At 42.1% G+C, this 22,031-nt stretch overlaps 2 protein-coding genes across 4 annotated transcripts in view; one reads left to right on the top strand and one right to left on the bottom strand.

Annotated features, from left to right (window-relative positions):
- tspan33b (tetraspanin 33b) overlaps positions 1-1,886 on the top strand; it is an 11,243-nt gene extending 9,357 nt beyond the window's left edge. For both annotated transcript variants that reach the window (XM_039001478.1, XM_039001477.1), the window contains one exon: positions 392-1,886. In XM_039001478.1, the coding sequence (XP_038857406.1) occupies positions 392-460 (69 nt within the window). In that variant the 3' untranslated portion in view covers positions 461-1,886. The remainder of the gene's footprint in view (positions 1-391) is intronic.
- Positions 661-22,031, bottom strand: ttc38 (tetratricopeptide repeat domain 38). Of its 2 annotated transcripts, XM_039001474.1 has the most exons (14): positions 21,900-22,031; positions 21,331-21,408; positions 17,644-17,725; positions 16,905-17,079; positions 13,523-13,696; positions 11,621-11,696; positions 11,269-11,388; positions 9,246-9,305; positions 9,002-9,040; positions 6,806-6,887; positions 6,498-6,672; positions 3,065-3,224; positions 2,090-2,163; positions 661-1,125 (listed from the first exon to the last, which is right to left on the bottom strand). In XM_039001474.1, the coding sequence occupies exons 1-14, from the start codon at positions 21,927-21,929 to the stop codon at positions 1,038-1,040; spliced, it is 1,413 nt and encodes a 470-aa protein (XP_038857402.1). In that variant the 5' UTR covers positions 21,930-22,031; the 3' UTR covers positions 661-1,037. The 2 variants fall into 2 exon arrangements, with proteins under 2 accessions (XP_038857402.1, XP_038857403.1); XM_039001475.1 differs by lacking the exon at positions 17,644-17,725 and having other exon boundaries at positions 21,900-21,915.

Below are 22,031 nucleotides of genomic sequence, written 5' to 3'. Positions count from 1 at the left end.
TGATGTGATCACTTGCACAAAAAATGCTCCTATTGATGCAAGTTAAAACAAACACAATGTGTTAAGGTCAAAGAATAACTATCAGACTCTGCAGTCTGTTTTCATCCAGATGTTAGATGAAATGTGCTAAGCAATAGAATTGTATCCACTGTGCATGGTAAAGTCACGCAAGTGTTGACCTTCACAGACTGTTCTTAGTAAGCCGTATTAAGCTTTATTTAAGAGACTTACTTCAGTAAGTGAGTGGCGTTGTTGGGAGTGAGTTAGCACCCAGCCTGCGACCCAAATGAGACCCTATTCCACATACTGGGCTCGGGACAAAACTAGTGCACTGTGTAGGGAATAGGGTGCTATTTGGGATGCAGACGGAGTGTGTTCTTGTCTCTATCAGATTGCAGGCATTGTGCTCTCCCAGATCCTCATCTCTCAGATCCAGGATGAGATCAGCTCAGTGTTGTGAGAAGAGGATGGCCCGACCGACACAGAAAATAACAGAATAACTAGGAGAGAACAGAGAGAAGAACTACTGGCCACTCCAGTTAACAAAGGACATCCATCTACGGTTTCATTACACAGCCTTCGGAGCATCTGGTTTAGTGGTGTGCTGTATAGACCGTATGGAAGTGTGTTATTATATGCTGGACAGAGATGACTAAAGGCTGACATTGGAAGTGTTTATGTATACATGATTTTAAATATGACTTATATTGACATGAGGATATTCTTTTGTGAAAATTATGTATTATTTATTTCAAAGTGTGTTTGCTAATATAATGTGCTATTTGACATACTGTAAATGTTGTGTTACAGAACATTCAATTGAACATAACATTTTCACAAACGTTGAAGTTATAGAAAACATCATTGGATATTGACGATACAGATGATCATTTCTATTAGGTCCATGAACCTGAAGAATAAAGGCCACATTCTTCAGCCACACATCCAGTCAATTTGGGGAGGGTACCTCTGCAGTAGCCCCTGGTCCAGACTCAGTGACATCCAGCTTTAGGCCCTCTGTGCCCAGGCTACCCAGGCTAGGCATGCAGGACACGGGCTCTCTGGATCAGCCGGTCAGTGAGGGGAGAGTTGGGCTTAGCTGCCTCACGCTCCACCAACAGACATCTCCAGGAGGACAGCACAACACAAGACAAAAAGGACAGTTCTAGATTGAGTTCTTTAAGTAGAACATCTAACTGGAGAACAAAAGGCACTCTGCAACGGTAATCAGTAGATACAGTATACAGATAATTGTGTCTGTATTGCACCCAGACACGCTTGCATTTTACAGACTTCAGGGGTGTCAATAAGGACAAGCTTAGCCATGAGAACATACTGATGAAATTCAACAGTCAAGATTGCACTATCGAGATATTGTTACTTCTACTCCCCTAACGAGGACGCACAGGGAGCAGAAGACCAGAGAAAATAAAATCGTACTGGACAGAGGACCATTTTCTTAGTCATGTGTATTATATTGTACAGCGAAATCAATAGTGTATTGAGCCATTCACTTGATTACGTTACACGTATAATAAATGCACGTGTCAAGGATCAATGAAGGGTGAATAGGAACTCTGTGTATGAAAAGATACTATGAGAGAAAAGGGAAACAAAGTATGACCGAGGTCTGTTGAGTAAGGTGAATAGAGCGTCACTTGTAAACATCATGGAGAAGTGACCGGATAAAGCGTAGCTGCTACCAGACGGCTCGATCAACGAAGACATCAGCACAACAGTGAGGCAGTATTGGGCAACAGATAGCAGTTGAGAAGTTACACCCCTAATCTCATCTTGACATATAAATGGTTGTTTGATCATGTGCAAAGTGTGATTGCAGCTGAGGCACCCAGTGGGTTGAATAAAATGGGTTAGAATTTTTACTAGTTGTGCGTTTGAGTCAACTCTGTTTGTTCAGAACCTAACACTTTTTTTCTCATCAATGTCTATTTTGAGAAAGAAACATGCTCGGCATCTACGTCAATGTCCAATCACAGTGACACAGTATTGAAGTGACCGCGGGGCTAATAACACAGCAAATCGGAGCAAAAAGCCTTTCCATTGGAGGCAGCCCATCAACGTGTTTTACCTGGCCAATTTCTGGTGATGAGTCACTCCTGACTTCATTGCTGCGTGAATCAGCAGCAGATTAAAGACGTCTCTCTGAGAAATGGAACAAACAAGGCAATTACAATACACACTAGACCCAACATATGTTTTACCACAGAACATACTGCGTCTACCCCTCTGGATCATGTTCACTAGGGCACACCATTTCAAAAGGTTGTGCAACGGGAAAAAAACTTCTTATTGGACAAGTTCGGGTAGCACCTGCCCGTTTGCTTCCGTTTCTTGCCAAGTGAACACGACCCTGCTGTTGTACCCATAGAAATAAGAATGAAATAGAAAGGGCATCTCCATTCAGGTCAAAGATAACATAATGGGTATACTGGCAGCCATTTTGAGTGTACAGTACCCATGCCAGGAAGTAAAAGCAGGAAGAGTACCCTTCAATCTGTGCTGTGATTTGTTGAGTCATCTCTACTGACATTACATGAGCCACATCAGTTAGCATCATTTAAATGTCAATCCAGCATCAGTTGATAGAACATTCCAAATTCCCATGGGAATTATTGCATCACAATACCAGGCAGCCATTGAGTGTACCCATGAGTTTACCAGTCAATTGCCAGGGTCAGAGCTTCCAAGCCCATTCATTCTTATTTCTATGGTTGTACCTAAATAAGGATTGTTTTCCTATGAACAGCGCCTAAGGACGATTGCATTATGGTTAAATTGACACAGGGTTAAATGATTTATCACTCATTGCATTGTGCTTTACATTCCCATAGGCCTATTAGAAACAGACTGCCATAGCCTGAATGCCTCAGTGAGTGTACGTCAAAGGTCCTTTTTTCTGACATAGATTATATCTATTCCTGGTCTAAAAAGCACTTCCAAAAAGCACATTCCCTATTGAACATGTTTTTTACTCCAGGCGTAGGTTTCAAAGCCCATAGAGCTCCTGAAAACCCCCCGATGGTTCACAAAAATGGGGGCTCACCTGCGCGTCACTGCCTCCTATCTCCATCATGCGGTAGCGTATGGGCAGCAGGAGCTCCACGGCGCGGCTGTAGTTGCCCTGGTCGTACTCCAGCAGGGCCTGACACATGGGCAGCCCCACGCTGCCAGCCAGCTGGTGCTGGTAGTTCTCCTCTGGAACACTAGACACACAGCAGGAGAGAAGATCGAAGACAATAGAGATGTCAAAAGCCCTATTATACTTACAAAAAAATGTATGCTCTCACTGAACTGTATGTGATCCCTGCAGAAATGGAGCCAACAACCATGGTGTTACTAGCAAAACGAGGTCTGAGGTTTATTCTGTACTGTCAAATACAGTTCATGACCAGAAGCTTCAGGGTTTCATCCTTACACAGCCAGATGAAAAGGTCAATTGGATTTACAAAACATTGTAGAATTAACATTTGATAATGGATACTGTAGGGCATTACTGCATGTGATTGCAGAAGAGAGAAATGTGTGAAACTGTCTAAAACGATAACACATCCCACCAGACAGAGTTGCGTTCATAAAATCTCTAGACTAGACCATGCATTCCAATATGATTCCTAGACATTGGTGTGAAACAGGGTTGCATTTGATCACCTATTCAGTTCTCAATGTATATTTATGATCTTACCCTGGCCATCAAAACCCTAGAAAAAGGTGTCTGTCTAAACAATGAACAAGTGGCTGTTCTTTTATATGCAAATGGCATCGTATTGAGCTCTGAAACTGAAGATAAACTTCAAGAAAATGGTAAATATGTGAACTGGTGTGAACAATGGAAACTGAATATCAATGTAGACAAAAAATAGTACACTATAGGAACTTTAAAAAATAAACCTAGAACACCTTTAATGTTCTCCTGTGGTCCTGCCATATTAACGTTGTCAGTGAGCACAAGTATCTGGGGTTGATTATTAATACATTTTTGGATTACAATGTGTCTGTTAAGTATGAAGCTAACCATGTGAATTGTGCCCTTGGTGCCATCATTACAAAGTGTAAAGCCATGGGTGGCCTACCTTTTAAATGTGTATGTACTTTCTGTAATGATGGTTCCATTGAAACTGAAGCTCATACAACGAAATAAGGGATGATCTTTGTCAGCTGTCCAGCCAAAATGAACATGTTCACGGTCTTGACGAAAATAAATAGTAATGTTTTATCCGGTAACAATAATGGAAATGCCTGCGTCAAAACCTCAAAGAGAGGTTTCTTTAGAAGTGCCTAATTGTCCTTTCACTCACTGTTCTTTGCTTATGCAAACGCATATAGATGATGTAATGCATTATAGATGACGTCTGTACCATGTTTGACTGATTTTTGAGACACTAAAAACTCTATTTGAGTGGTCTACAATGTGGTTTTAAAGAAATCCCGTTTTTTTGTATAATAGTGGCGTGATAAACGTTTTCTAACTCTGCATGCATCACTGTTCACAAACACGGAAACGGAAAGGAAGCTTTAAAGAAATAAAATAAACGATGAGTATAATTTTTGGTAGCCTACTTTGTCATGGTACTTATATTTTGGTATTATTTGGGAAATTACACTCGACCACTAGGACCAGACAAATGGTGGTGGTAAACATCAGGCGATCTATAAAGACACATGGTGTGTGTGGCTGGGGATCTCACCATACAACGCAAGAAACACCAAATAAGATACAAAGGATTACTACAGTCAACTCTACAGATCAACACACATTTAAGATAGCAATAGTGGTTAAGTTTGAGGCTCGTAAAGAGCAAGTTTATTAGCTACCATCCACTCACCTGGTGACATTGGCTAGTTAGAACTTTTTTATTTTCCAGATTTTTATTTCACCTTTATTTAACCAGGTACGCCAGTTGAGAACAAGTTCTCATTTTCAACTGCGACCTTTCATCTGCGACCAAGATAAAGCACAGCTGTGCGACAAAAACAACTACGCAGAGTTACACAAACGCACGGTCAATAACACAATAGAAAAATCTATTTACAGTGTGTGCAAATGCAGAAGAGTAGGGAGGTAGGCAATAAATAGGCCATGGAGGTAAAATAATTACAATTTGTGATAGATGTGCAGATGATGATGTGCAAGTAGAGATACTGGGGTGCAAGAGGGTAAGTAATAATATGGGGATGAGGTAGTCGTGTGCTATTTACAGATTCACTGTACCTGTACACAGCCATCGGTAAGTTGCTCTGACAGCTGATGCTTAAAGTTAGAGAGGGAGATATCACCGAAGCTGGAGTCTTTTTGCAATTCGTTCCAGTGATTGGCAGCTGAGAACTGGAAAGATAGGCGGCCAAAGGAAGTGTTGGCTTTGGGGATGACCAGTGAAATATACCTGTTGGAGCACGTGCTACGGGTGGGTGTTGCTATGGTGACCAGTGAGCTGAGATAAGGCAGGTCTTTACCAAGCAGAGACTTATAGATGACCTGGAGCCAGTGGGTTTGGCGACGAATATGTAGTAGGGGCCAGCCAACGAGAGCATACAGGTCGCAGTGGTGTATATGGAGCGTTGGTGAGAAAACAGATGGCACTGTGATAGCAAACTGGATGTAGTCTGAGTAGAATGTTGGAGGCTATTTTGTAAATGACATCGCCGAAATCAAGGATAATCAGTTTTACGAGGGTATGTTTGGCAGCATGAGTGAGGGAGGCTTTGTTGCGAAATAGGAAGCTGATTCTAGATTTCATTTTGGATTGGAGTCTGTTCCTGACTTCCCTGAAAAGTCGCATATCACGGGGGCTATTCGATGCTAACGCAGAACGCCACAGGATGCTTTTGTGCTGGTCAAGGGCAGTCAAGTCTGGTGTGAACCAAGGGCTATATCTGTTCTTAGTTCTACATTTTTTGAATGGGGCATGCTTATTTAATTAAGATGGTGAGGAAAGCACTTTTGAAGAACAACCAGACATCCTCTACTGATGGGATGAGATCAATATCCTTCCAGGATACCCGGATGCAAATTGTCATAACAGAAAGCATTACGCAAGCAAAATTAATTGACCCAAAGCGCATGCATCTGAAAGAGACTTGAGTTTCTCTCCTCACTTTGGGAATTGATTTTTCCCCTCTCAAAAAGCAGCATTGGCCCAAAGGTACCTTGGCTGCCTCCACGCTACATTTTCCTGTTACGTAACAATCAGAAACATGACAACTGCCCAGGATTGGATTTTTTGGCAGAAGGGGTTGTTCGCTGAGGAACATTGTGTATAGCGCGTGTGGTCAGGGGTGTCAAAACACATTACAGCCACACACACGTAAACACCACAACCTGTGGGAGAGCGAGCAACCCTGAGCTCTCTCTCCACTCTGAGGCTTATCCCTCTCACCCCACCAGCCATACTCCCACTTGTTTTCTCCTCGTGTGTTATGTAAGGGGGCTGTGTAGGAGTTTCATAAGCCAGCAGTGGTAGTGGTGGTGTGGTGCTCACTTGGCCCGCTCGCGGAGGCCCTCCAGCAGGCGCTGGGACTGGGCCGCTCCCCCGGACTCCTTGGCTCCCAGCGACGACATGAGGAAGTGGAGGTCGTTGAACAACAGCACATGGTCGTCAGTGTGGGGCTCTGTGAGTTGCTGCAGCTCCCGCCAGCGGTCCTTCACGCACACACCTGACACACAGGAAGAAAGTAAATCAAAGACACACAAACATATCGATAGGACACACACACACCTGATTAGACACTAGATACAGAGTAAGTTGAGTGCACATAACAGTAAACTGGAGCAGTAAGTGCGTCTAACCCTCCATCTCCAGTCTGTAGAGTAGAGAGCAGGCGTCCACAGTGTCCAGCATGGCCCCTGAAGCCCTACCGCGCCGAGACACCTGAGGGGAAACAGTCACTTCTGTTCAGTACACAGACTTCAGCCGTAACTATGGGTTAACTATAGGGTAACTATGTGTTAAAATGCCTCTCCAACAAGGGAATATCAATTTGCTCATACTTGCTTTACTTTCTGGAATTGATACAGTAGTTCCCTATCCATTCCCAATGTAAATAATAAGGGCAGACTTGACTGCTGTATTTAAGCAATAAGGCACGAGGGGGTGTGGTATATGGCTGTTCTTTCGCACGACGCAACGTGGAGGGCTTGGATTGGCCATATACCACAAACCCCCATGGTGCCTTATTGCTATTATAAACTGGTTACCAATGTAATTAGAGCAGTAAAAATATACTGTCTGATACACCACGGCTGTCAGCCAATCAGCATTCAGGGCTCGAACCACCCAGTTTATTTTACATATTATAAAATTACAGCATATTTTCCAGAGATACAATGTAGCTTTACTGTTCATATTTTCCAGGGCCGTAACTATATACGAGGACACACAGGTTTTCTAATAAAAATAACAGAATATATAACACACAGTCAATAGTTGACACACCTAATCATTCAAGGGTTTTTCTTTATTTTTACTATTTTCTACATTGTAGACTATGAAATAACACATATGGAATCGTGTAGTAATCGAAAAAAATAAAAAAATAAAGTGTTAACCATATCAAAATATATTTTACATTTGAGATTCTTCAAAGTAGCCACCCGTTGCCTTGATGACAGCTTTGCACACTCTTGGCATTATCTCAACCAGCTTCATGAGGTAGTCACCTGGAATGCATTTCAATTAACAGGTGTGCCTTCTTAAAAGTTAATTTGTGGAATTTCTTTCCTTCTGAATGCATTTGAGCCAATCACTTGTGTTGTGACAAGGTAGGGGTAGTATACAGAAGATAGCCCTATTTGGTAAAAGACCAAGTCCATATTATGACAGGAACAGCTCAAATAAGCAAAGAGAAACAGTCCATCGGTCAGTCAATACGGAACATTTAAAGAACTTTGAAAGTTTCTTAAAGTGCAGTCGCAAAAACCATCAAGCGCTACAATGAAACTGGCTCTCATGAGGACCGTTACAGGAATGGAAGACCCAGTTACCTCTGCAGCAGAGGATAAGTCCCTTAGAGTTACCAGCCTCAGAAATTGCAGCCCAAATAAATGCATTACAGAGTTCAAGTAACAGACACATCTCAACATCAACTGTTCAGAGGAGACTGCATGAATCAGGCCTTCATGGTCCAATTGCTGCAAAGAAACCACTACTAAAGGACACCAATAAGAAGAAGAGACTTGCTTTTGCCAAGAAACACAAGCAATGAACATTAGACCAGTGGAAATCTGTCCTTTGGTCTGATGAGTCCAAATTGGAGATTTTTGGTTCCAACCGCCGTGTCTTTGTGAGACGCAGAGTAGGTGAACGGATGATCTCCGCATGTGTGGTTCCCACCGTGAAGCATGGAGGAGGTGTGATGGTGATTTGCTGGTGACAGTGATTTATTTAGAATTCAAGGCACACTTAACCAGCATGGATACCACGGCATTCTGCAGCTATACGACATCCAATATGGTTTGCGCTTAGTGGGACTATCATTTGTTTTTCAACAGGACTACTACATGATTCCATACGTGTTATTTAATAGTTTTGATATCTTCAATATTATTCTACAATGTAGAAAATAGTAAAAATAAAGACCCTGGAATGAGTAGTTGTGTCCCACCCACACCCACCCAAAAGTAAGTACAGACTCCCCTCTTCTGGGAAGGCTTTCCACTAGATATTGGAGTTTTAGGTCTGAAACTCCCTGCAGCAACCTTAGTTACAGCACTGCTTTTTCCCCATTAGCTTTGGATTTACTCTTTGCCCATAAAAATACCACACCGGTATCATGTTGTGAACAAAAAAACAATTGAACTTCTCTTTTTGACTTTAGACCTGAATGACACACATTGACCCCCAGTCTGCAGCATATAACCACACCATATAGCTTTTACTCTGCTCCCATACAGTAAGTGCTGCTACAGTAGGATTCTTGGAAGGCCTCTGGTACACCGTCTGCGAGGCCAAATTAGTCTTGATGAGAAGTTATTGAGAGCACTAACCTGGCTGTCAAATATGTTCAGGGCTGCATCATACTCGCCCTGCGGGGGAGAAAACACAAACACATTGAAAAACAAGTATGAGTCTTAAAGTTAATTACACAGACTAATACAAACATGTCCAACTGTAATCAACTTCACACTTCAGAGAACCCACGGAAAGGTACAACAAATATAAATTGTATCCCAACAGCCCTACTGTGTGATAACAGTGCACTTGACTGGAGTATCTCATTAAAATCTGTACCTTTTCGATGAAGTATAGGGCCCAATGCCAGTAGTTGTGACAGGCTAGCATGTCACATCCCTGCAAATGAAAACGTCTAAATTAATTACGTATTTACACAGATAGTGGGGCAAAAACGTATTTAGTCAGCCACCAATTGTGCAAGTTCTCCCACTTAAAAAAGATGAGGCATGTAATTTTCATCATAGGTACATTTCAACTATGACAGACAAAATGAGAAGAAAAAAAAATCCAGAAAATCACATTGTAGGATTTTTAATGAAATTATTTGCAAATTATGGTGGAAAATAAGTATTTGGTCAATAACAAAAGTTTCTCAATACTTTGTCATTGCCAACAAAGGGTATATAACAGAGGTCAAACGTTTTCTGTAAGTCTTCACAAGGTTCACACACTGTTGCTGGTATTTTGGCCCATTCCTCCATGTAGATGTTTTGGGGCTGTTGCTGGGCAACACGGACTTTCAACTCCCTCCAAAGATTTTCTATGGGGTTGAGATCTGGAGACTGGCTAGGCCACTCCAGGACTTTGAAATGCTTCTTCGTTGCCCGGGCGGTGTGTTTGGGATCATTGTCATGCTGAAAGACCCAGCCACGTTTCATCTTCAATGCCCTTGCTGATGGAAGGAGGTTTTCACTCAAAATCTCACGATACATGGCCCCATTCATTCTTTCCTTTACAAGGATCAGTCGTCCTGGTCCCTTTGCAGAAAAACAGCCCCAAAGCATGATGTTTCCACCCCCATGCTTCACAGTAGGTATGGTGTTCTTTGGATGCAACTCAGCATTCTTTGTCCAAACACGACGAGTTGAGTTTTTACCAAAAAGTTCTATTTCGGTTTCATCTGACCATATGACATTCTTCCAATCTTCTTCTGGATCATCCAAATGCTCTCTAGCTAACTTCAGACGGGCCTGGACATGTACTGGCTTAAGCAGGGGGAAACGTCTGGCACTGCAGGATTTGAGTCCCTGGCGGCGTAGTGTGTTACTGATGGTAGGCTTTGTTACTTTGGTCCCAGCTCTCTGCAGGTCATTCACTAGGTCCCCCCGTGTGGTTCTGGGATTTTTGCTCACCGTTCTTGTGATCATTTTGACCCCACGGGGTGAGATCTTGCATGGAGCCCCAGATCGAGGGAGATTATCAGTGGTCTTGTATGTCTTCCATTTCCTAATAATTGCTCCCACAGTTGATTTCTTCAAACCAAGCTGCTTACCTATTGCAGATTCAGTCTTCCCAGCCTGGTGCAGGTCTACAATTTTGTTTCTGGTGTCCTTTGACAGCTCTTTGGTCTTGGCCATAGTGGAGTTTGGAGTGTGACTGTTTGAGGTTGTGGACAGGTGTCTTTTATACTGATAACAAGTTCAAACAGGTGCCATTAATACAGGTAATGAGTGGAGGACAGAGGAGCCTCTTAAAGAAGAAATTACAGGTCTGTGAGAGCCAGAAATCTTGCTTGTTTGTAGGTGACCAAATACTTATTTTCCACCATAATTTGCAAATAAATTCATTAAAAATCCTACAATGTGATTTTCTGGATTTTTTTTCTCATTTTGTCTGTCATAGTTGAAGTGTACCTATGATGAAAATTACAGGCCTCTCTCATATTTTTAAGTGGGAGAACTTGCACAATTGGTGGCTGACTAAATACTTTTTTGCCCCACTGTAGTTGAAGCCTAGCCTGGTGCCAGAGCTGTATGCATTGGCATGACAATGACTATAGGAGTTGGGGCGGCAGGTAGCCTAGTGGTTAGAGCGTTGGGCCAGTAACCGAAAGGTAGCAGGATCGAATCTCCGAGCTGACAAGGTAAAAATCTGTCGTTCTGCCCCTGAAAAGGGCAGTTAACCCACTGTTCCCCAGTAGGCCTTCACTGTAAATAATGAATTTGTTCTTAACTGATGTGCCTAGTTAAATAAAAAGGTAAAAAATAAATAAAAAAGGAGCTGGCAAGACAGCACAAACAGATCTGGTACCAGGCCATATTGAGGTGTTGAATTACACAACATGCAAATAAAAACCCACCACCCAGTCTTTCTCTGTGCTCTCCATGAACTTGAGGCCCTTTTCCACCTCAGCCTTCATCTCGTGGACATGGGCTATAGAATGGACACACCAGGCATCCTCCGGGGTTAGAGCCAGGCCCTGGGGGTTAGAGGAGAAGATTGTAGATTGAACTACCTCATTGGTCAGTCTAGTTGATTGCCTATGCAACGGAAACTTCTGCACAGTAATAGGCATCTTCTGAATGTGGTTTGATTGCCATCAAGGTTGGACAATTTAACCAGCGGAGGTCATCGTTGCACGATGACAGAATTAATGATTTACAGCTCCAAATCATTTCCATGGCAAATTGACACCACCAGAAACATCGTACCTCTTTAGCGATTTTCTCAGCCTGGTCATAAAAATGTGTCTCCAGAAGTCCAAAGGAATATAAGCCTTTTAGGTAGCTGCAGGCGAAAGCAAAGAAAGTACAAGTATGAAAGCAGTGCTACAACAATAGCAGACCCTAGGTCATTATTTGTGTAGTGCATTTAAGGATGAATTATAAAACGCCTTATAATAAATAGCCATCCATTTGTTTTAGGGAATTTTTAAAAAAGAAGAAAAAATGGGATCATTCGATTTGAAATCGACTGCCAGTGGTGATTGTTGATCACAGTAAACACTAATATACAGAGGCAATTACTGTCTAGCCGAGACGGAGCCTCTGATGAAATACTACGAATTATTTAACTAGAATGGCCCTCAAGAGTTCACGTTATATGAAAAATACAGTATTACTATATCTGACTGAAACCTTGAGTCTCAGTACTCTGAAAAATATAAAAAGTTACAGTTCATATAAGGAAATCAGTCAAATTAATGCATTAGGGCCTAATCTATGGATTTCACATGACTGGGAATACAGATATGCATCTGTTGGTCAGATACCTTTAAAAAAAATCTACACAACATCTCCTTCACATAGAGTTGATTGTGGCCTGTGGAATGTTGTCCCACTCCATTCAATGAGTGTGCGAAGTTGCAGGACATTGTAATGGAAACTGGAACACGTCGATCCAGAGCATCCCACACATGCTCAATGGGTGACATGTCTGGGAAGTATGCAGGCCATGAAAGAACCACCATTTTCAGCTTCCAGGAATTATGTACACATTCTTGCGTCATGGGGCCGTGCAGTATCGTGCTGAAACATGATGTCAGCGGATAAACGGCACGACAACGGGCCTCAGGATCTCATCATGGTATCTCTGAATTCAAATAGCCAGCAATAAAACGCTATTGTGTTCGTAGCTTATGCCTGCCGATACCATAACCCCACCGCCACCATGGGGCAATCTGTTCACATCAGCAAACCGCTCGCCCACACTACACCATACACACCGTCTGCCATCTGCCCTGTACAGTTGAAACCGGGATTCATCCATGAAGAGCACACTTCTCCAGTGTGCCAGTGGCCATAGAAGGTGAGCATTTGCCCACTGAAGTCGGTTACGACGCTAAACTGCAGTCAGGTCAAGACCCTGGTGAGGATGACGAGCACACAGATGAGTTTCCCTGAGACGGTTTCTGACAGTTTGTGCAGAGATTCTTTGGTTGTGAAAACCCACAGTTTCATCAGCTGTACTGTTGGCTGATCTCAGATGATCCCGCAGTTGAAGAAGCAGAACGTGGAGGTCATGGGCTGAGCGTGGTTAAATGTGGTCTGTGGTTGTGAGGACAGTTGGGCATACTGCCAAATTCTCTAATACGACGTTGGAGGCAGCTTATGGTAGAAAGATTTACATGAAATTTTCTGGCAACAGCTCTGGTGGACATTCCTGCAGTCAGCATACCAATTACACAATCCCCTAAAACTTGACAAAACTGCACATTTTTGACTGGCCTTTTATTGTCACCAGCACAAGGTGTTTAAATCAGCTTTTTAATAATCCATCCACCTGACAGGCATGGCATATCTTGGCAAATGAGAAATGCTCACTAACATGGATGGAAACAAATTTGTACACAAAATCAGAGAAATAAGCTTTTTGTGCATATGCAACATTTCTGAGCTATTTTATTTCAGCTCATGAAACCAACACTGTACAAGTTGCATTTATATTTTTGTTCAGTGTAAATGCCATGAACCTATCACAATGCCCCGACAATCAGATAAGACCCCCTTGGTACAGTTAACAATAACATATCCTGAGTACAAAAAAGACCAATGTGCAATGACTACCTATAGAGGGGGTGGGGGGGGGGGGGCATCCAATGAGGCAGCACCTACCTATATAGAGGCATGTGGGGCTTCCAGTGAGGCAGCACCCGGGCCACAGAGTCTCTCATCTGGGTCTGGGCCCCCAGGTAGAAGAAGCTGTCGTGGGCAAACTTCAGGGCGAGCAGGTCAGTAGGGTGTTCCACCAGGATCTCCTCCCAAACATCGCACGCCTTAGGGAAACTCCTACAGGGGACAGCCAGTAGTTATTCGCTATTGGTCTCAAGTCACATTAAAACCACAGGAAAGCAAATCAACATCAGATCAAGTGAGAGATGTTACCTTGGTTTTAGATTCGAGTTGTACAACATAACTGTGCTCTCAGAGTCATAATATTTCTCTATAGCTTAGATGTGTTTGTAGACTTAAGGAAGGAACTGTTTTTAGAAGCATGTGCCCAAGTCATAAGGCTGAGTCGCCTGGTAAAAACAAAGATACTGGTGTGTGAATGGTCTGTTTTGCTGGGTGACCACAATTCTCCAGGGTATTCCTTTGACCCGGTTCCAATGCTATCACACAAGACGAGCCGAACAGATGCGGTTTTGTTTTTGCTTGTGGAATCTCTTCGGCTGTCCAAGATTTGGACCTCAATATCAGTGCTATTACAGTTCTATTGTCACCTGGGAGCAATAAAGTAAATCAGGGCCCGTATCCACTAAGTGTCTCCGAGTAGAAGATGGTAGGATAGAGACATTTTACTCTTTCGGGTAAAAATCTATGCATGAAGCCTTTTTCGTCATAAGCGTCACATCTAGTCAGATATTTAGGAGACCACATGAGCTATCCTAACCAGTTAAGTGTTACTAGCAGGTGTCTTGATAATAGAAAAATGCAGCGAGTCAGTGGTTCCTGCACCACATGCAAATGCTTTGGATTTCTTAAAATAATGGTTTTGATACTTCTATATGATCAATCCACAATTAACTTAGACCTACAGTACCAATCAAAAGTTTGGACACACCTACTCCAAGGGTTTTTCTTTATTTTTACTATTTTCTACATTGTGCAATAATAGTGAAGAAATCAAAACTAATGATATGACACATTTGGAATCATGTAGTAACCAATTTTTTTGAAGTGTAAATCAAAATACATTTAATATTTTAGATTCTTCAAAGTAGCCAACCTTTGCCTTGACAGCTTTGCACACACTAGGCATTATCTCAACCAGCTTCAACTGGAATGCTTTTCCAACAATCTTGAAGGAGTTCTCCAATATGCTGAGAACTTGTTGACTGCTTTTCCTTCAGTTGTCCAACTCATCCCAAACCATCTCAATTGGGTTGAGGTCAGGTGATTGTGGAGGCCAGGTCATCTGATGCAGCACTCCATCACTCACTTTTCCTGTTGAAAATGAAATGATGTGCAAACCAGATGGGATGACGTATCGCTGAGGTAGCCATGCTGGTTTAGTGTGCCTTGAATTCTAAATAAAATCACTCAGTGTCACCAGCAAAGCACCCCCACTCCATGCTTCACGGTGGGAACCACACATGCGGAGATCATCCGTTCACCCACTCTGCGTCTCACAAAGACACGGCGGTTGGAACCAAAAATCTCAAATTTGGACTCATCAGACCAAAGGACAGATTTCCACCGGTCTAATGTCCATTGCTCGTGTTTCATGGCCAAAGCAAGTCTCTTCTTATTATTGGTGTCCTTTAGTAGTGGTTTCTTTGCAGCAATTCGAACATGAAGGCCTGATTCACGCAGTCTCCTCTGAACAGTTGATGTTGAGCTCAGTCTGTTACTTGAACTCTGAAGCATTTATTTGGGCTGCAATTTCTGGAGGCAGGTAACTAATGAACTTATCCTCTGCAGCAGAAGTAACTCTGGGTCTTCCTTTCCTGTGGCGGTCCTCATGAGAGACAGTTTCATCATAGCGCTTGATGGTTTTTGCAACTGCACTTGAAGAAACTTAAAAAGTTACTGACATTTTCCACATTGACTGACCATCATGTCTTAAAGGAATAACGGACTGTCATTTCTCCTTGCTTATTTGAGCTGTTCTTGCCATAATATGGACTTGGTCTTTTACCAAATAGGGTTATATTCTGTATACCACCCCTACCTTGTCACAACACAACTGTTTGGCACAAACGCATTAAGAAGGAAAGACATTATACAAATTAACATTTAACAAGGCACTCCTGTTATTGAAATGCATTCCAGGTGACTAACTCATGAAGCTGGTTGAGGGAAAGCTTTGCACACTCTTGGCAGTCATCGATTTAGATTTGTTTAACACTTTTTTGGTTACAACATGATTCCATGTGTTATTTCATAGTTTCGATGTCTTCACTATTATTCTACAATTTAGAAAATAGTAAAAAATAAAGACAAACCCTTGAATGAGTAGGTCTGTCCAAACTTTTGACTGGTACTGACCTCTTGCACTTCTGACAATGATTTCACATGAGGCCTATTACACAATCATATATACCTGAATACTTATAACCACTAAGCAAATAAACATGTTTTGCTTTTTTATTATTTAATTAGCTACATCATGTTATTTCAAGTTATCGTTTTGGAGCACAACATCACATTGTTAAAAAAAGATGTCTACATTGGGCATGCCTATAAGTTGGGCAATTGAAGTCATCTAGGGCTTATGTTAACGTTGTATGCAACATTATCGGCAAGTGTAATCATTATGTCGATTCTGTTGCAAAACGTCTTGCAACAGAAACCAGTCACTCCAAATGGAAAATGCAAACAAGAGTTTCTATTGGACAAACTCAGGTAGGGTCCTCCCCGAATTCGTTCCGTTTAGTTCTTAAAATGGTAAACGGTTTCTTTAATAAATACACCCCTACTGTACCAAAGCGATTTGGAGATGTTAAACGGGAGTGACAAGTGTGTTGACAACGGTAATATTGTCCAAATTCTGCTTTTAACAACCATCAGAATTGGTTATGCAGGCCAACATATTAGGCAATAATTAAGAGTAGGCAAAGTGATCGTGCCAGATGATAATTAGATCAAACTTTTTAACATTGCAACATTTGATGTACAGTCACATTCACCGTGGTTGTCTGAAGCCCGATACCTGTAGAGTTCACAGATGGCGATGCCGTACTGCGATTGGATATTCTCCATCATTTTGCAACAAAGTCAGAGTTTCATCACCAGCTTTCCTTTGCGGTAACTCACTGTCGGGATGACCAGCTGAGAAACTTTTATGAGTTGATTTTACTCCTGGCTCAGAGTTTGTCTGGGCAGTGTACTACCATCATCCTAAAACCTACCCTTAGCTGGGAGTTTGTTGTCGTTTTAAAATAGGTTAACAGGATTCCTAGGACTTTTTCTGAGATGTTTTGTGGCTACAGACCCAGTTCGCTCTCAGATCTCCAGTGGTTAATAAAATTTGATTTGGTTCCCTGGTTCTCACCCCTTGGAGAAGTGCTCCATGGCCCTGACGTGCAGCCTCTCCCTGGTGGTAATGTCCTGCTGGATCTGGCCGAGCTCTACAGTCCTCTTCACCGCACTGGCCAGGCGCTCGTTCAGACGAACCGAACTCCCTGTCCCCACCAGCTCCATCCCCGTGCTGATCACATGACCCATCACTACAGGGCACAGGGACACTTTTGATAAGTCTGAAGGCCTAGTCAACAACTAGATACTCATTCACTATTCTCTCAAAAGCTACACAGTAGTCGTGATAAATGTAGACCCTCAGAGTTAACATCAGATAGTTGGAATTCAACCTCATAGCTACAATCCTAGACACTTCTCAATGACCTGAAAGAATTGTATGGATGTAAAATAATATGGCCATGGCTCCACCTCGTCATCTGAAAGGAAGGTAGCATTTCCACAAGATTGGTTAGACCCATCCGCTCCGTTCTGATCTATGAGAAGTGTCCTGTACTACACTTCAATGTTAGCTTAATCCTCAATGTTACAATGTTGTGCTGTATTTAGACTGAAGTCCTGAATGTAGGCTACTGAGTGTCATTGCTATAGCCTTAACAATGCTCCAGTAACCTCTTTCGAATGCTTGTTAATAATGTATCTTTATGGGCTGAATAGGATTCTGTGCAGGCCTACTAAGGGTTTAACACCCATACAATGCTACCTTTTTATGAGGAAAAATGGATTACCAGAAGTCTCACTATGTTCTTACATACCAAAGTCAGGGTCAGCTGACTTGACTGCAGAGATGCATCCCTCGACTCCTCCAAGGGTCTCATCATTGCGCCAGGTTACATACTGGGATTTAAGATAATGCAAAACCCCCAAAAATTTAACAGAATGTGTTCAGATCATAAAAAGGAACATATTTGTCTCTCTCCGGTAAGTTGTTAGGCTTATGTCAGCAATTATACACAATTACCATTTTGTAACTTTTTTTTGTCCACAAGGAAAAAGGCTATTTTAGGCTTAGGGGGTAGATTCATGGTTACAACAGTGTAGGCTCCTTAGAGGAGGTAAGGGAGGGAGGACCATCCTACTGAGTGAATTTCAGAAAAATGTAAAGTGAAACATTAAAAAGTGATTCTTTTTACATTTTAGTCATTTACCAGACGGTCTTATCCAGATCGACTTACAGTTGGTGCATTTAAGATAGCTAGGTGGGACAACCACATATCACACTAAGTACATTTTTCTTCAATAAAGTAGCTATCAGCAAAGTCAGTAAATTGAGTGTTAGTTCACAAAAGGCTATTTTTGTTGATAAAACTATACTTAACAAAAATGTAAACGCAACATGTAAAGTGTTGGTCCAATGTTTCATGAGCTGAATAAAAGTCCCCAGAAAGGTTCCAAATGCAAAAAAATAAAAAAATTGTGCATACATTTGTTTACACCCATTTAGTGAGCCTTTCTCTTTTGCCAATATATCCATCCACCTGACAGGTGTGGCATATAATTGTAATTTTTATTTAACTAGGCAAGTCAGTTAAGAACAAATTCTTATTTACAATGACGGCCTAGGAACAGCGGGTTATCTGCCTTGTGCAGGGGCAGAACAACAGATTTTGACCTTGTCAGCTCGGGTTTTTGATCTAGCACCCTTTCGGTTACTGGCCCAAAGCTCTAAACACTAAGCTAATTAAACAGCATTATCATTACACAGGTGCAACTTGTGCTTGGGACAATAAAAGTTCTAAAATGTGCAGTTGTCACACAACACAATGCCACAGATGTCTCATGTTTTGAGAGAGCGTGAAATTAGTATGCTGAGTGCAGGAATGTCCACCAGAGCTGTTGCCAGAATTTAATGTTCATTTCTCTACCATAAGCCACCTCTAACATCATCTTAGAGAATTTGGCAGTATATCCAACCGGACTCACAACCGCAGATCACGTGTAACCATGCCAGCCCAAAACCTCCACCTGCGGGATCATCGGAGACCAGCCACCCCGACATCTGATGAAACTGTGGGTTCGCACAACTAAAGAATTTATGCGCAAACTGTCAAAAACCGTCTCAGGGAAGCTCATCTGCGTGCTCGTCGTTCTCACCAGTGTCTTGAACTGACTGCAATTCGGCGTTGTAGCCGACATCATTTGGAAAATGCTCACCTTTGATGGCCCCTGGCACGCTGGAGAAGTGTGCTCTTCAGGGATGAAGCCCGGTGTCAACTGTACCGGGCAGATGGCAGACAGCGTGTATGGCATTGTGTGGGCGAGGGGTTTGCTGATGTCAACGTTGTGAACAGAGAGCCACATGCTGGCGGTGGGGTTATGGTATGGGCAGGCATAAGCTACGTAAAATGAACACAATTGCATTTTGAATGCACAGAGATACAGTGACGAGATCCTGAGGCCCATTGTCGTGCCATTCATCCGCCGCCATCACCTCATGTTTTAGCATGATAATGCACAGCCCCATGTCACAAGGATCTATACAGAATTCTTGGAAGCTAAAAAATATCCCAGTTCTTCCATGGACTGCATTGGGATGCTCTGGATCGCCATGTAAGACAGTATGTTCCAGTTCCCGCCAATATCCAGCAACCTCAGTCGCACAGCTATTGAAGAGGAGTGGGACAACATTCCACTCTATGCGAAGGAGATGTGTCATGCTGCATGAGGAAAATGGTGGTAACACCAGATACGGACTGGTTTTCTGATCCACGCCCCTACCTATTTTTTAAAGTATCTGTGACCAACAGATGCATATCTGTATACCTAGTCATGTGAAATCCATAGATTAGGGCCTAATGAATTTAAATTGACTGATTTCCTTAAATGAACTGCAACTCAGTAAAATCGTTGAAATTGTTGCATGTTGCGTTTATAATTTTGTTCAGTGTAATTATATTCAGGTCACCAAATAACTGATTAAAACAGTTGCAATGAAAGTCTACAGCAGCCTCAACAGAACCCTCTAGGGTAGCACTATGGTGTAGCTGGAGGACAGCTATTTTCCATCCTCCTCTAGGTCCATTGACTTCAATACAAAACCTAGGATGATCATGGTTCTCACCCCCTTCCATAGACTTACACAGTAATTATGACGACTTCTGGAGGACGTCCTCCAACCTATCAGAGGTCTTGCAGCATGAACTGACATGTTCATCCAATCAATGGATTTAGAGAATGAATCTAGTTCTGAACGCATGAGCTACAGCTATCTAGCACTGAAGTGCATAACGTGTGGTGAGTAGTTGACGCAAAGAGAGAAAGACAATAATTGAACAGTTAAATTAATTTCTTCAAAAATTGAGAAGCAGCAGGTTTGAGTGAGAGCGAGAGCTAGCTATATTTCATCTTACCTTTCACCTTCTTACAGTAGCTATCTAATGCAGCTAATTTAGCCAACTCAACAACTTGACTCAAACAGAGAGGAATGCTATTTATGTTAGCTTGCTGGCTAAGGCTATCCAACACTGCATCTCTTCCAAGTCAAGGTAAACTTTCCATTTTATTAATTTATTGCCACGAGGCCCACCGGTGTAATTGCTAAACTGTTTGCTGTACTGCATGATAGTAAACATGGATTGGATTGTGGGTTTACTAACGTGTTAGTTCTAGTAGCCATGTTGACTATGACGTAAGCTAACACGGTGAGAACAATATAGGCTGCGTAGTGGTTAGCGTTAGCAGTTATGGTATGAAGGTTGGGCTTGGAGAGGTTTTTCACCTGGTCACAGACAGCTGTTGTGTTGTGCATTGAAGTTGACAATGAAGGGAAAAGGTGATAGAAGGAGAGAGTGTAAATGCAAGAAGGAATTATACAAGAAGCAATTACACAAGAAGCAAAGTGATGACGCTGCATGCGGCTGCTACGAAATGTAATCTGTGTGCGCGGATGATCAGGGGTGTTTTCCATTCCACTGACTTTGTTGCAAAACGTTTATTAAACTGAAGCAAACGGAACAAAATGGGGATGGACCTGCCTGAATTTGTCCAATAGAAACTATCGTTTTAGTTGAACTGTTTAGACTAATGATTACACCGCAGATCAGCTAGATGCAGGTGGTATTGAACGTGTCACTGTCTGTCACCTTGATTACTCCAATTTGTCTCAAACTCTACTTTATAAACGTTCATTTGTAGGCTAGGTTGTAGCTACCTCATGATGGGTATAGGGCGAATTCAAGTATCATGTAGTGGCATAAACCTATCGATTGTTACATTGAGCTGGATGAATGGAATATGAATGAGTCATCCAATATGCTGTAATAGAAATAAGGCTATCCTCCCTAATATTAAACGGCACCAACCGCCACTGGGCTACAATTAGGGTTACGGATAAAGGTTAAGGGAAAATAGGATTTTTAATGGGAAACAATTGTTTGGTCCCCACAAAGATAGTAAAACAAATGTGTGTGTGTTTGTGTAGACAGAGCTAATAAAATTACTACCTGTGTGAGTATAGCATCATACATTTTGCAGGCCTCATTGCTGGATGTGGACAATGGTAGACCCTCTGCCCTCCAAGCCTAAGGAAATAGAAAGCGGTTATCACACTAACCTTACGTCCCTTGAGAGGGAACTAAACTGTTCGCCTTAGGAGACTTTTGTTATCAAGCGGGATTTTAGTGTGTGGAGGAAAATTGTGTCCCTCGGCCAAAGTCTATCTGACTTCATCAGTTCATGAAACTGTAAACATTTTTATTGCCGACAGACACCTTTACTGCCTAGGCTACTGCAATAGAAAATCGTTTATCGCGATAAAAATGTAGCCTACAAAAGTTACAGTAGCCTATGCAGCTTGCCGTTATGCACATTGATGTTATCGACAAAGACAGGACAATAATGTAAAATGTAATTTATCCATTGTAAATAAAACAACAGTTAACCTCTCTGAAATTTGGCATGCCCAATCAACAGCGCAGTAACTTAATGGAAGGAAACATAGCCTATTGAATTTAAACAATAATAATATGCAATCCAATACATAGCACACAGCTTTGGTCATTTGTTATTTTACCTGACAATCCCTGAAACTAGACGCAATCATTTCTGCAGCGGTCTTCTTTTTCCTTGCGCGACTAAAAACTTTCCCGTTTCGACTGCACACACCCGCCCTTTGTACTGGGGAGATACACAGAAATACCGGAGT

This window comes from Salvelinus namaycush, chromosome 9, assembly GCF_016432855.1.
Source record: "Salvelinus namaycush isolate Seneca chromosome 9, SaNama_1.0, whole genome shotgun sequence".
NCBI lineage: Eukaryota > Metazoa > Chordata > Actinopteri > Salmoniformes > Salmonidae > Salvelinus > Salvelinus namaycush.
The sequence above is the reverse complement of the archived record's forward strand: the minus strand, read 5'-3'. Positions and strand labels throughout refer to the sequence as shown.

Bases quoted from the DNA above. Each gene is read 5' to 3' on its own strand.
- ttc38 (XM_039001474.1), bottom strand. From the start codon at position 21,929: ATGATTGCGTCTAGTTTCAGGGATTGTCAG. The intron at 11,389-11,620 runs GTACGATGTTTC...TCTAACCCCCAG, and splicing joins CTGAGAAAATCGCTAAAGAG to GGCCTGGCTCTAACCCCGGA. The intron at 1,126-2,089 runs GTAAAACACGTT...GTCCTCCTGGAG, and splicing joins CATCACCAGAAATTGGCCAG to ATGTCTGTTGGTGGAGCGTG.